Source organism: Xenopus laevis, chromosome 2S (genome assembly GCF_017654675.1).
Source record: "Xenopus laevis strain J_2021 chromosome 2S, Xenopus_laevis_v10.1, whole genome shotgun sequence".
Classification (NCBI taxonomy): domain Eukaryota; kingdom Metazoa; phylum Chordata; class Amphibia; order Anura; family Pipidae; genus Xenopus; species Xenopus laevis.
Window position 1 is genome coordinate 7085467 of NC_054374.1, and position 15630 is coordinate 7101096.

The following is a 15630-nucleotide window of genomic DNA, read 5'->3' on the forward strand; positions in this document are numbered from 1 at the left end:
AGTAGTATTTATGTTATCTACTGTGTATCCTGTGCTTGAATGGCTGCCCCCATGGCTACACAGCAGCTTGTTTATATAAACTATAGTAGTACTTATCTGTTATCTACTGTGTATCCTGTGCTTGAATGGCTGCCCCCATGGCTACACAGCAGCTTGTTTATATAAACTATAGTAGTGTTTCTGAAACAAACACACCAGTGTTACCAGTGCAGGGAAACACTGCATTATATTTTTATTCATTTAAAACACTTTTAATTTTATTATGTTACAGTTCCTTTAACATACAGAATTCACATGACATCAACCCGGGCTCTCCCCTCTGGTGGCCCCACTGATTCCTAGATACCTACTTGTGATGTGGACTTTTGCTACAGCCCAGTCAGTCTCTGAAAACAAAGGTTAATCCTCCAAATCACAATGTTTAAAAAAAAAAAAAATCCCAAGAAATGTTTATTATTAAGCTTTTTCTAAAAATATGGACCAGACACCATTAAACACCTAATGTTTCATGCCTTGTTCTGGCACTTTATCATTAGGAGAAGCTTAATAATAACGTTTTGTTTTTGGATCTTTGTAAACGTGATGTGGAGGATTCCCTTTGTTTTCAGAGACTGACTGGACTGGGCCTTTTGTTGTGTGAAATGCCTTCAAAAGCATCAGAATTGTAGAGAATTGGCTATATCTCTGAATCCAAAAAAAAAAAGCCCTGGATTTTGTGCATCTCTAGCAAATACTGTACATTTGAGATCAATCATTTCTCTAAACTGATTACGTCTCTAATGTTACATTTCCTGACCTGCATAGGTTTCAGATGAGCGCAGCCAATTTGCTTTAAATCCACTTGTTTTTTGCCTCTAATTTTATTGTGATTTGTGTGGAGGAAAAACATTTCCACTCAATTGTCTTCATTACTGAACCTTAAAAGGCACTTAGCAACCACAATTATTAGTGGCGGTAACATGATTTGATGCTAAGCGTCTGGTGTATTTTTCTGTGACCAACAATGTGGCCACTTAGAAATTTATTGTGTTTTCAGGGAAAGATACGTTCCTTATTATGCTGCTTACTAGAAAATATGTGTTATGTTTAATCAAATAATTCATTTTTTTTTTAAAGATATTCCCATTTTATCTGTAATAGTAAAACAGTACCTTGTACAGGTATGAGACCTGTTATCTAGAATGCTCGGGACCGGGGGTCTTCCGGATAACGGATCTTTCCATTATTTGGATCTTTATACCTTAAATCCTTTAAACATTAAATAAATCCAATAGACTGGTTATGCCTCCAATAGGGATTAATTATATCTTAGTTGGGATCAAGTACAAGCGACTGTTTTATTATTACACAGAAAAAGGAAATTAGTTTTCATTTTTTGAATTATTTGGCTAAAATGGAGTCTATGGAAGAGGGCCATTCTGTAATTTGGAGCTTTCTGGATAATGGGTTTCCGTATAAAGGATCCCACACCTGTACTTGATCCAAACTAAAAATATATAAAATGGAAGTGGAACTGACCCGGCCAAATTAATTACACTCCCCTGTCTGCCCCTCTGGTTACACAACAGCTTATTTATATAAACTACAGGTATGGGACCTGTTATCCAGAATGCTCAGGACCTGGGGCTTTCCGGATCATAGATCTTTCCGTAATTTGGATCTTAATACCTTGAATCTACTAGAAAATGATGTAAACATTAAATAAACCCAATAGGCTGGTTTTGCTTCCAATAAGGATTAATTATACAGTGGTGTGAAAAACTATTTGCCCCTTTCCTGATTTCTTATTCTTTTGCATGTTTGTCACACAAAATGTTTCTGATCATCAAACACATTTAACTATTAGTCAAAGATAACACAAGTAAACACAAAATGCAGTTTTTAAATGAGGGTTTTTATTATTTAGGGAGAAAAGAAATCCAAACCTGTGTGAAAAAGTAATTGCCCCCTAAACCTAATAACTGGTTGTGCCACCCTTAGCAGCAATAACTGCAATCAAGCGTTTGCGATAACTTGCAACGAGTCTTTTACAGCGCTCTGGAGGAATTTTGGCCCACTCATCTTTGCAGAATTGTTGTAATTCAGCTTTATTTGAGGGTTTTCTAGCATGAACCGCCTTTTTAAGGTCATGCCACAACATCTCAATAGGATTCAGGTCAGGACTTTGACTAGGCCACTCCAAAGTCTTCATTTTGTTTTTCTTCAGCCATTCAGAGGTGGATTTGCTGGTGTGTTTTGGGTCATTGTCCTGCTGCAGCACCCAAGATCGCTTCAGCTTGAGTTGACGAACAGATGGGCCGGACATTCTCCTTCAGGATTTTTTGGTAGACAGTAGAATTCATGGTTCCATCTATCACAGCAAGTCTTCCAGGTCCTGAAGCAGCAAAACAACCCCAGACCATCACACTACCACCACCATATTTTACTGTTGGTATGATGTTCTTTTTCTGAAATGCTGTGTTACTTTTACGCCAGATGTAACGGGACACGCACCTTCCAAAAAGTTCAACATTTGTCTCGTCGGTCCACGAGGTATTTTCCCAAAAGTCTTGGCAATCATTGAGATGTTTTTTAGCAAAATTGAGACGAGCCTTAATGTTCTTTTTGCTTAAAAGTGGTTTGCGCCTTGGAAATGTGCCATGCAGGCCGTTTTGCCCAGTCTCTTTCTTATGGTGGAGTCGTGAACACTGACCTTAATTGAGGCAAGTGAGGCCTGCAGTTCTTTAGATGTTGTCCTGGGGTCTTTTGCGGCCTCTCGGATGAGTTGTCTCTGCGCTCTTGGGGTCATTTTGGTCGGCCGGCCACTCCTGGGAAGGTTCACCACTGTTCCATGTTTTTGCCATATGTGGATAATGGCTCTCACTGTGGTTCGCTGGAGTCCCAAAGCTTTAGAAATGGCTTTATAACCTTTGAAATTGAACTCAGGTGTGATAAACCACAGTTAAGTTATTTTTTAACAAGGGGGGCAATCACTTTTTCACACAGGCCCATGTAGATTTGGAGTTTTTTTTCTCCCTTAATAACGTAAACCTTCATTTAAAAACTGCATTTTGTGTTCAATTATGTTATCTTTGACTAATAGTTAACGGTTTTTGATGAGCAGAAACATGCAAAAGAATAAGAAATCAGGAAGGGGGCAAATAGTTTTTCACACCACTGTATATTAGTTTGGATCAAATACAAGGTACTGTTTTATTATTACAGAGAGAAAAGGAAAAGATTTTTAAAAATTTGTATTATTTGTAATTCTGAGCTTTATGAATAACGTTTCCGTTCCCTTACATAAATAGGAGCACCTCTTCAGAACACACTCGGTGGGCACAATGGTGCCGAAGTAGAAGGAATTTTAAAGGCGAAGTTAAGTGTAAAATAGAATAAGGTTAGAAATGCTGTATTTTGTATACTAAACATAAACATGAACTTACTGCACCACAAGCCTAATCAAACAAATGATTTATGCTTTCAAAGTTGGCTACAGGGGGTCACCATCTTGTAACTTTGTTATACATCTTTGCAAGACCAAGACTGTGCACATGCTCAGTGTGATCTGGGCTGCTTAGGGATCGTTATAAACAGCACAAGTCAAATAATATCTGCCAGAAGCCAATACAACAAGACTGATTAATAATCAGAATATACAGACTGCACTGGGTCCTGTGTTGTCATGTAATCTAATGTGGATTTTATAGTTTTTGTATTTTTTAATACAAACTTTCTCCAACTCTGCAGAACCAGTGGCTGCAGCAAAATAATCCTCCAAATAGAATCCCAGTTTATCTGTTTAAATCTGGCTCCATGATCTTTGTCCCTGCAGCTGGAGTTGGAAACAGTAAAGGGGATGTAAAGACAAAAATAAAATCCAACACAAATCTCTACACAGTCGCCGACTGCTCTACAGGGAAACAAACAAAGCTGCTTGAGTTCTGCATGGCTGGGAAGTAAGGCGGGGGCTCCCCCTGCTGTACATAAGTATGATTGTTTCCCTGCAGAGCAGTTAGGGACCGTCTGACAATTCCTATCCACAGCAGTAAATGAAGGGAGAATTTCACTGCATACAGTCAGGTTTCTTATACAAACGGTACACATTTTTTAATTAAAGTATATTGGAGATAGGTTTCTTTTTCATTAAATAAACTAAAAATGGGATTTTATTTTTTGCATAGTGAATATAAAATTGATAGTGCTATTCTAAGCACTTTTGCAATGTATATTCATCATTTATTTTTTTAGATTCCAAGATATAAAGGGATAAATGTATTGTTAATATGAATTAATTTTTTTACAACAGCGTCACCTACTGGTTATTTTCAGATCAGTCTGACCACCAAGTAGTCAAGGAAGTTCTCAGGAGAAAGAAAGAGGCTGCTATGATGTTCTTCTGCTTAGGAAAGATTTGAGAAAAGTTTCTAATTTTTTTCCTAAGCAGAAGAATCAGAGCAGCCTCTGTCTTTCTCCTGACAACTTACTTGACTACTTGGTGGTCAGAATTGTCTGAAAATGACCAGCAGGTGACACTGTTGTAACAAAATTAATAGCACTCTCATTAATTTTATATTCACTTATTTTTTAGGTTTAAGGTGGCCATACACGGGCCAATAAAAGCTGCCAACAGACTGAGTCAGCTCATTGGCCCGTGTATGGGGCCCAACGACGGGCTTCCCCGATCGATATCTGGCGGAAAGTCGGCCAGATGTCGATCAGACTGGACTAAAAATCCCGTCGGATCGCGGCCGCATCTGTTCGTTGATCCGACCGCCCGTTCGCCATCGTTAGGATCCTAGGATCCCTAGGGCCCACGATCGGATCACCCCGATATTGCCCACCTTAAGGTGGGCATATCGTGGAGAGATCTGCTCTTTTGGCGACACTGCCAAACGAGCGGGTCTCTCCATGTATGGCCACCTTTACTTATCCTTTAAATTATACAAAAACATTGATCATACATGAATAAATGGCTTAGTGGATCGGGTTCGCTTCCTTCCAGCAGAGTAGTTTCCCTTTAATCCAGTATGCCAGTTGTAGAAACCACTGGGGATAATATTCTTCTGATTTGCGTGAAATTACAGCCTTTTCCCACGATTTTAACACTATTTGTCTTTGTTATCATCAAAAGACACTGGCATAAAGCTCAGTTCATGACAGAGGCATATGTTGCAAAACTCAGGCTTCACATGTGCACTGATAAAAGCTTTGATAGCTCCTGGGAATAGCCGCCTCTACTCCACCACCGGATCATCTTCACTCATTATTAGTTTGAGGAGTGGATATTCTCTTTGCAGAGCATCAAAATGCCAACGAGACCCATAGAGAAGACATTGCCCTGCCTATTTGGTTTGTCTGTGTAACACAATATTGCCAGAGACGCACATTCTCTCTTGTAAACCCTTCCATTGCTTAATGCTCATTTACGGAATCATTACATAAAACAACCAGACCCGGAGAAGATTCCCTTGGATTCTACATTGCTACGGTCAATATCACGGAATATTTTCCATGTAAAATACTGAAAAATCTATAAAACATTACACAAGGTAAGAATATTCTCTTTTCTATATGTTTATATGCACTTAGTTTGCATTAAGCTGTTCCTGCAGCACAGCTATGGGATCCCTAATCCAGAAAACTCCCATAGACTCCATTTTAATCAATTAAAAATTTTTAAAAACTTTTTTTTCTCTGTAGCAATAAAACAGTAGCTTGTACTTGATGGTAACTAAGCTGCATGAATCCATATTGGAGAAAAAAAAATCTTATTGAGCTTATGTAATGTTTGACTGATTTTTAGAAGACGGAAAGATCCCTTATCCGAGTCCCAAGCATTCCAGATCCCATATCAGTATTAGTTATTGACAGTTGCATTATTACCTGTACTAGTATCATTCTCTAGTATATGATACTGTTATAAGAAATAAATGGTAATGTCCTAAAAATGTTTGCCATTTATCGTATACTAATGTAGAAGCTAAAAAAGTAACAAACACTGATATATTTTTATTTATTGCAATACATTTATCAATTGGATGTGGTTTTTTTTTTCATTCAGAGTTTAGATATCCAACATACATTTTATTCTATTGAGGTAATTCTGAAAAGATATACAGGTATGGGACCTGTTATCCAGGATGCTCGGGACCTGGGATTTTCTAGATAATGGATCTTTCCATTATCGAATTTTTAGTGGAAAAAACTAACATTTTTCGGGATTTATTATTCCCTGAGGCTGCAAAAAATCTGAAACTGAAAATCCGGCATCTCAGACCTGCCGAGGTTGTATATAAGTCAATGGGAGAGGTCTCTATCATATTTGGAAATGTTTGTGGTCTGCGCTGGAATTAGCCTGATAATCCGACTATTTCAGACTTTTCAGGCAAAAATCTGAAAAAATCAGGCTTAACTCCAAAAAAAAGTATAATACGATTAATATGTGCAATTTTAATAAGAAATAAGGTCAAATTGTGGATTTTAGTTTGGTTGGACTTTTTTTTATTAAAAAAAAAAAGGACTTTGATACAGTGTATAAGGCCCCCCCATAAACCCAGTAGGCTGGTTTTGCTTCCAATAAGGATTAATTATATCTTAGTTGGGATTAAGTACAAGATACTATTTTATTATTACACAGAAAAAGGAAAACTTTTGGATTTATGGATAAAATGGGAGACGGCCTTCCCATAATTCAGAGCTTTCTGAATAATGAGTTTCCAGATAACGCATCCCATACATGTAATAAAAGCAAACCTTAGCATTATTTGTTTTTTGTTGTGGGAGTATTAATTTTATAGGCAAATACTGACTAAACTGAAACCTTCAGTTATACCATCAGTTATACTATCAGTTATACTATCAGTTATGATATCAGTTTTACTATCAGTTACATCTGCTTTAATCTTCTGTGTAACATTTAATTGGTTGCTTTGAACAAACTGCTCTCTTTAGACTTCACAGTGCTAGATTGAGAGATTGCAATATAAACTTTGTCTTGGCCAGTCTAAATCATCAGATCTCGATTGTGTGTCTGTTTATAGACGTTGCCTTGCTGCAAGTATCATGCAATATACCATATCTCTGAAATATTTTGTAATATCGCTGAATGATTGGAATATTACTTAGAGATGATTGTGAACAGGGTCGAACAGGTTCAACAAAGCTAAACGGGTTTATGAAAAGCAGTTCCTTCAAAGGTTCAGGTGTTTCAAGGCATTAACATGGTTTTTTTAATTAATTAAATTATGGCTGAAGGGCTGCTGTGTCTTGCTATAACCAGCTGCCATATTCCATATGACTTATGAGTCCCCCATGCAGCCATAATATCATTTCAGGTTCAAGTAGCCTATAACAGTGCACCTGCATGTAGGCAAACACTGAGTTTGGAAGAAGAAGGCAACCCAAAATCTAAGTTATGATTACATGATGGATCTTTCTTACTTGCCATTGAGCTGCTACCTATGGGAACTGTACAGCTTCACCCCATGGAAATAAGAAGCTGCCTAAATATAATAAGCTAAAAATTGTGTTGCAGTCATTAGATGTAGAGTTAGCTCCTATGCATTACTGGTCAGTGATCTCTTGCCCAAGATGATAAGTTAGAGCTAACTGGAAAAATAGATACAGTTATGGTATCATTCATCCAGAATGCTTGGAATCCAGGGTTTTCTGGAATAAGAATCTCCATAAGTAAGTCTGTTCAAAAATCATAGTCAGGACCAAATGCAAGATACTGTTTTATTATAACAGATTAAAAAAGGAAATCGTTATTAAAAATGACTGTTATTTGCTGAAAATGTACTTTATGGTAGATGGCCTTTTCGTAATTTGTAGCTTTCTGTATAACAGGTTTCTGCATTCCACACCTGTACAAATAAAATAGACAAATGATGTAGAAATACAGACAAGTGACTTCATTCTTTCAGAAATGGTACAGGACAAAAACCTCTTTAATGTGTTTAATAAATAATTTAAAAAAGGACAATATGGTGTTATCCAGAAAAGCAGACACAAAATTTTTTATGTATGATATAAAAACATTCTGGCCAGGTTTACAAAGCCTACCAGAAAAGGATTCATACTACATTTTTAAGACCACGGTTTCTAGAGTTGCATTAATGTTAAAGGAGAAGGAAAGCTACTGAAAGCAGATTATTGCCAATATATTAGCCACAATAGTGCAAGTAATAAAATTGTATTTATTCTGTAGCATGCTTTACCATACTTGAGTAAAAAGCTCTAGAAGCTCTCTCTTTGTTTAGGATAGTAGCTGCCATATTATCTTGGTGTGACATCACTTCCTCCTGAGTCTTCAGCCAGGTCTTTATCAAATAAATTGGGATTATGAGGCCTTTGTTTACTATATAACAATAAACAATGGCTATGCCTGTTTACCCAGCAAGGCACATACAAGGACACTGGATTCCCCTTATCCTCAGTAGGTTTCTATTTATTGTACTGACTAATTCATTAACTAATATATATAAGTCATTCAATATTAAAACAGACCTTTATATAAATTGTAAATCATAAAAAAACCTGTATTACACATAGCAATAAGTGGAAAGGAGACAAAAATCTTTGAGCAAAAAAATATACATATTGATGGTCTGACCCACAATGTTCCCCTTAATTCCATCTTTTGGATAGGTGCGCAAAAATTTGTTTTTCTCAAATTGAACCCATGTTTGTACCTTAAAGACATTTTAAAATGAGTGTTTAAAAAGAAAATAATTATCCGCTTGAGTAATAATCACATTATTACTCAATAATTACACATTGAGTAAGTTTCACATACTGTTCTTACTGATTATACAAAGCAGATACAACTGCTAGAGCTCTAAGAGGATCGAGGGGTTGGCTTGTGTTTCCTGAAGTTGCAGTGTGCTCCTCACAATGGATTTTCAATCGTTACTTCTGTAGTCATCCCAGGAAATAGTAAATGAACCTCTTTTGTCTCTGTAATAATCAGCATCATACGTATGTGTTCTATATCAATATATAAATTGACACAGCAGTGCCTTTGGGGCATCTTTAAAATTAATAATTATGTTTCTGTGATTATAGCATCAGTTAAAGCCACATCTGCTTCAACAATAAGTAGTAATGCAATGGCAAAGTGCCTTACATAGGGGGTTATTTAGTAAAGTCCACTAGGGCCTTATGCTGAAAAACTAAATTTTTATTTATTTTTTTAAAAAACGTACATTTTTGGGATTTATTAAAGTCTGATGCTCCAAAAATCCGGCATGTCAGACCTGCTGAGGTTGTATATAAGTCAATGGGGGAGGTCCCTATCCTATTTGGAAGTTTTTGTGGTCTGCACTGTAATTAGCCTGAAAATCTGACTATTTTGGGCTTTTCGGCCAAAAATTCAAAAAATGCAAGCTTTTTGAGAAAAAGCCAGATAGAAATTGTACGATTCGGGAAAAACCTCTTGGAAAAAAATTTACTATTCAGATTTTTGCTTGATTTTATCGAGTTTCCCCTGAGCCGATTAAATTGTGGATTTTAGTTTAGTCAAACTTTTTTTTTTTAAAAAAAAAAAAAATCAGAAAAATTCAGATTTTGGTAAATAGTCACCTATAGTGCATTGCAGTGTTATTTATTACCTTCCTTTAGAAGGAGGGGAAACCCATGGGGTGAAGGGTATCCCATTATGGGAATCCTATTGGTTTGCTTAGAAAGAACTGGTTCCTGTATACATGCTTTTGGAGCATTTGTTGGAAAAGAATAGGGGGGAAATTTACTAAAAGGCGATTTTCAGCTTGGAAGGCTCCGCCACACTTCAAGCAACTTCGTCAGATGTTAATTCGCAGCGCATATGCTTATTCATCAAAATGCAAAGTTACATCTCGACAGACGAACGCTGGCGAAGTGATGCCAGCGAAAATTCGTCAGCACGAGCATTTCATAGCGAACTTTTGCTAACGTTCATTTCTGCCTTGCAAAACTAAAACAATTTGAATAGGACAGGTACATATAGATCATATATATATGTCTTTATTAGAGATGTTGGTGCAAATGCTTGAAGTGGCCACTTATTATTACACATGTCCAAGGAAGCAAAATAAAGACAAAAGAGATCCTAGACATGAGCTCACCCTAAAACAAATGTGGCATGACCTTCAAATGGGTTTCAAAAAAGGTTAAAACAAACATTTGGAATAGTAAAGACAATCCCGCTTTAAAATTTGAAAAAACGCCAGCGTTTTTGATCAATAATATGACTTTCTGGCATACAGGATATGATGTCACTGACATAATACTGAGGAGGAAGTAGCTTCATTTTATCAGTTCGCCAGGTCTAAGGTGGCGAAGGAAACTCTGGAGAAAGAGGTAACAAAATGGAAAATTATAATTTGCGGAGTAACGATTGTTTGCCTGAGAAAAATGTCTCTTTCGCTAGCAAATTGTCCTCTACGCCTGTTAGTAAATCGGCGATGTCCCTGTGGATTGTCTTTTTGGTGAATTTTCGCCAACGACGGTCACTTTACCCTTTAGCAGATTTGCCCCTAGGTATACAGTGTAGCTTTTACACCAGTGAGGGGATTTGAGTGATCCTAGTACTCCAGTCTAGTGTGTCTTGCGTTTCCTCATTGAGGTATTGATAGTGAGCATTATTTTCACTGCTGAAACCAGAAATAGAGATGGAACCAATGTTACTGAAGAATCTGACTTGAGGCCACACCCCCTTTCTCTTTGAAATAATTAGTCGCCAGTCTGTGCCAGATACACCGACATCGTTTTCTCCATCTAAGAACACTGCCCCTTTACTTTAATTTAATTTAGCAACTAATTTAATTTAACCCAACAATGTGGAAACCTAAATGAAAATCATGACGTACAGCCTGTGTGAGAAGGGATTTGCATGTATTACTAGGCACTGAGCATGGAAAGAATGTCACCAAGACCACTACAGAGACATCACATTTTAAGCTGCTCAAGGGCAGCAGAATCCCATTTGCTTTGCTATTTGATGTATTTTTCTTTGATGTCTGTAAACATGTGATTTTGGTGAAAGCAGAAATGAGAGCAAATAAAGAATGTAACTACCTCTAAGGGTAATGCCACACTGTGAGATTCAGGGAAATTTAGTCGCCCGGCGACTAATCGCCCCTTCTAGAATAAAAAAAATCACCTGCTAGAATAAAAAAAGCCTGCTGCATGGTACTTGCGGTGCTTCGTTTTCCAAAGTCGCCCGAAGTTTCCTCGTGAGGCAACATCAGGCGACTTCGGAAAACGAAGCACCGCGAGTGCCACGCCGCAGGCGTTTTTTCATTACAGCAGGCAGAAGACAGGGGGAAGAAAGAAGAGGCAATTAGTCGCCGGGCAACTTAATCTCCCCAAATCTCCAGGTGTGACCTTACCCTAAGGGTAAGGGCACACACTAAGATTCGGGAAGATTTATTCACCCAGCGACAAAGCGCCTCTTCTTCGGCGACTAACCTCCCTGAAAAGCCTTCCCACCAGCTAGAATCTAAATCACGGGCGGGATGGCACTTGGATCGCTTTGTTTTCTGAAGTCACCCGAAGTTTCCTTGTGCGGCAACTTCAGAAAATGAGGCGCTCTGAGTGGCATCCGACGGGCGAATTAGATTCTATCTGGCGGGAAGGTTTTTAAGGGAGATTAGTCGCCCGACTTATGGTATCTCTTTGTAAACACTGTAAGAAAACTCAATTTACACTTTGAAAAATGTCAGTTATGGCCCTATTCACTGGTCATGTAACTGCTTGGAAGTCTTTTTGTGCTGTGAAAAAAGTATCTGCTGCAATTCACCCAAAATCTCATTAGGCAAATCCCAGCAGATCCTTCACTCTTGATATTTATCTACATTACCCATTCACTCCTGATATTGATCTACCTTACAAGAATATTCACACACACCCCACATTACTAACCCTATTCCTTTTTTGTGCCCCAGTTACAAAACTGATGCTGGAGGTTGGGTCACACTTTACAAAACAGCAGCCAGGGCAGTCCACACATGTCTAAATCTCGAAATCTATGATTTGCATTCACTGTATGGGGTTATTTATGCCAAAAATTTGAAGAAAAATTCTAGTTTATTTTATATAAAAGTGGAAAAAAAAACCTGAAAATTTTTAGGAATTTATTAGGAATTTATTAAACCCAGAGGGTGTTAAAAGTCAGAATTAAAAAAGTACTCCATCACAGACCTGCCAAGTTCATGTAGAGGTCAATGGGAGAAGATATCCTGATCTGTGCTGGGTTTCATGCAATTTTGTAGTTTTTGGGCAAAAATCCAAAAAAGTTTTCAGGCGTCAAATCTGAAAAATTTGTACGATGTATTGAGAAATAAGGGGAAAAAACCTGTGCGGATTTGGTAGCTTTCAGAAAAGAATGAGATATTTTCTGATTTTGATAAATAACCCCCTATGTGTTTATCTTTAGATCCAACAAAATGAAGAAAATGGGCAGTTCCACCGATATCGATGAAACCGAAGAGACTTGTGCTTCGATTGAAACCGACGAATCCCACAGTGATGACACCAATCGCAGTGCACAGGAGAACAGGAAGAAGCTAAAGTTTTGCCAGGCCAAGTATTCCATCTTTAGCTCCCCCAAACCAAAAGGCCGTCGCTTTGGGAAGACAGAGACGGATCGGGATATGGCTCCTATGGACTCTGTGTACCAGATAGAAAGTAAAGTCATATCTCCAGCCATTAAGTTTCATCGCAATTTGGAAAGAGGAAAACTATGCAATCAGCTGGTGAGGTACGAATGCAACATTTGGCAAAGTCACTTACACTCCAAGATTGTCCACATACTTTGAACTTCAAGATCTTTCAAAGGGCTGTGAATTGCCTCAGTCATAGAAATGGTTACGGTCAGGGGCGTAACTATAGAAGAAGTAGCCCCTGTGGCTGTAAGCTTCATCATACTGAAATAAGAAACTTTGTGAAAGCAATCAATTAAATATTCTCCATCGTTTCTGAAAAATCATCTTCACTATTCCTCTCTCAGCATCTGTTTCTCTTCATTCTCTCTTCATTCAGCAGTTGGGTGTCAGATTCGTTGACAGTTAGATCCAATATATCTTATAGGGGGGCTCCTTTTGCCTAGAAGGTGTATTAGAGCTCACTCTATTAAAATCACCAGACATCGGGGCTGATTCACTATGAGTCGAATATCGAGGGTTAATTAACCCTCGATATTCGACTAGGAATTGAAATCCTTCGACTTCGAATATCGAAGTCGAAGGACTGAGCTCAGAAAATTCGATAGAAGTATAATTCCTTCGATCTAACGATTAAATCCTTCGAATCGAACGATTCGAAGGATTGTAATCCAACGATCGAAGGAATATCCTTCGATCAAAAAAAGTTAGGCAAGCCTATGGGGACCTTCCCCATAGGCTAACATTGACTTCGGTAGCTTTTATCTGCCGAACTAGGGGGTCAAAGTTTTTTTTAAAGAGACAGTACTTCGACTATCGAATGGTCGAATAGTCGAACGATTTTACTTTGAATCCTTCGATTCGTAGTCGAAGGTCGAAGAAGCCCATTCGATGGTCGAAGTAGCCCAAAAAAACCTTCGAAATTCGAAGTTTTTTTACTTCGAATCCTTCACTCGAAGTTAGTGAATCAGCCCCATCATGTCTCTCTACATGCAGAATTTGTGCAAAAGGCAGTTATTTTGTTAGATTTTGTTTGTACTGGAATCAGTTATTTGAGTGAGCTCTAATTCATCTTCTAGGCAAAAGGATCCCCCCTCTATAAGATATATTGGATCTAACTCAATGAATATCTGATACCCAACTCCTGCATGAAGACAGAATGAAGAGAAACAGATGCTGAGAGAGGAATAGTGAAGATAAACTTGATTATTTCAGAAGCAATGCAGAATATTTAATTGATTGTATTTAGAAAGGTAATTATGCTGAAGCTTATATTAGATTTTCATTTTCACGATAGTTCCCCTTTAAATCAGCCTGTGTAGGACCACCTCAAGTCTGCAGTCACCCTGCTCAAAATCTTGATTATCCAGGAATGACTTCCTGGGATTCGATATCCAGCATTCGTTGAATATTCAGTGGTCAGAAAAGTAAATCATACTGGTATTGTTGGACTCCATATATGTATTTGTATTGACGGATGGAATATAATATCTCTAGACCAGTCATGAAATGATAAATGAATAACTTAGCATTATGGCAGGAATAAAAGACATTTGCTGAAGGATTCTGCTTGGCCCCTGTTTCCTTTCATGATTGGTCTGTTGTGGCCATAATTGTCAGGACACTTGAGGAACAGTTGGGTCAGCTTGGTTATCTTATATTGGGATTTCATTTTTATTTACATATCTTTCAGGCAAAGTACATCTTTGGAATCTACCAGCAGCTGTAAGGACAGAACGTTTAAACTGTATGACCAGAGAAGGATTTTTGATGCGGCTGCCTATGGGGACTGTGAAGAACTTGATGATCTCCTGGTTTATCTGCTGAGGACACATAAACGGCTCACCAATGAAGAGTTTAAAGGTACTAATCCCTTAGGGGCAGATTTATCGAGGGTCAAAGTGAAAATTTGTCTAAGGAATAGTCCAAATTTGATTTGATTTTGAAAAAAAATGGAAAATTTGAATATCGAAATTTCTCATGTACTGTCTCTTTAAAAATTCGACTTGGACTATTCACCAACTCAAACCTGCCGAATTGCTGATTTAGCCTTTGGGGGACCTTCCTAGAACCGATCTGGAGTCAATTGGTGGACTTTGAAAATTTTTTTTTATTTGAATCAAATTCGATCAAATGCACTGTTGCTTTGATTCGTACGATTCAAATTCGATCGAAAACTGACCTATTCACCCAAAAAAAAAAACTTTAATTTTTTTTTATAAATTTCGATTGGTCTTTTTTAATTAGAATTTCGAAGTTATGGGAGTTCTAAAAAACTCCCATTACTTTGAAATTTGACCCTTGATAAATCTGCCCCTTAAGGTATGAAAATACAAATTACAGAAAGATCTGTTAAACTCCAGGTCCTGAGCATTCTGGATAACAGGTCCCATACCTGTGTATTTATATGTACAGGCATGGGATCTGTTATCTGGAAACCCGTTATCCAGAAATCTTCGAATTACTGAAAGGCGGTCTTCCATAGATTCCATTGTATCCAAATAATCCAAATTTTTAAAAACGATTTCTTTTTTCTGTGTAATAATAAAACAGTAGCTTGTACTTGATCCCAACTAAGATATAATTAATCCTTATTGGAAGCAAAACCAGCCTATTGGGTTTATTTAATGTTTACATGATTTTCTAGTAGACTTAAGGTATGAAGATCCAAATTATGGAAAGATCTGTTAAACTCCAGGTCCCAAGCATTCTGGATAACAGGGCCCATACCTGTATATATATAATAAATAGCATTTACTCTGAGATTTACCTTTAAATACCCATTGTTACATAAACATAGTTCCCTAGTACCCTGGCAGCTTGCATTTTCCATAGATGTCTAAAGAACCTCACAAGAAGAAGAGAAAATATACAAAAAAACTCACCTACTTTCTTTCAATGTTTATAGGATTTTTAGAAACGTATTTATCAAATGGTGAACTCTAACATTCACCCCTTTATAAATATACTTCTAAAATACACTTTCTGTGGTGAAAGCTTTGCTAAT

The 15630-nt window shown here is 37.5% G+C and overlaps 1 protein-coding gene across 2 annotated transcripts in view; it reads left to right on the top strand.

The window, feature by feature from the left end:
• Positions 1 to 4964: 4964 nt before the first annotated feature.
• trpv1.S (transient receptor potential cation channel, subfamily V, member 1 S homeolog) overlaps positions 4965 to 15630 on the top strand; it is a 29268-nt gene continuing 18602 nt past the window's right edge. The window contains exons 1-3 of one of the 2 annotated variants that reach the window (XM_041582945.1): positions 4965 to 5531; positions 12398 to 12721; positions 14317 to 14486. In XM_041582945.1, coding sequence (XP_041438879.1) covers positions 12408 to 12721; positions 14317 to 14486 — 484 coding nt within the window. In that variant the 5' untranslated portion in view covers positions 4965 to 5531; positions 12398 to 12407. 2 annotated transcript variants of the gene reach the window in all.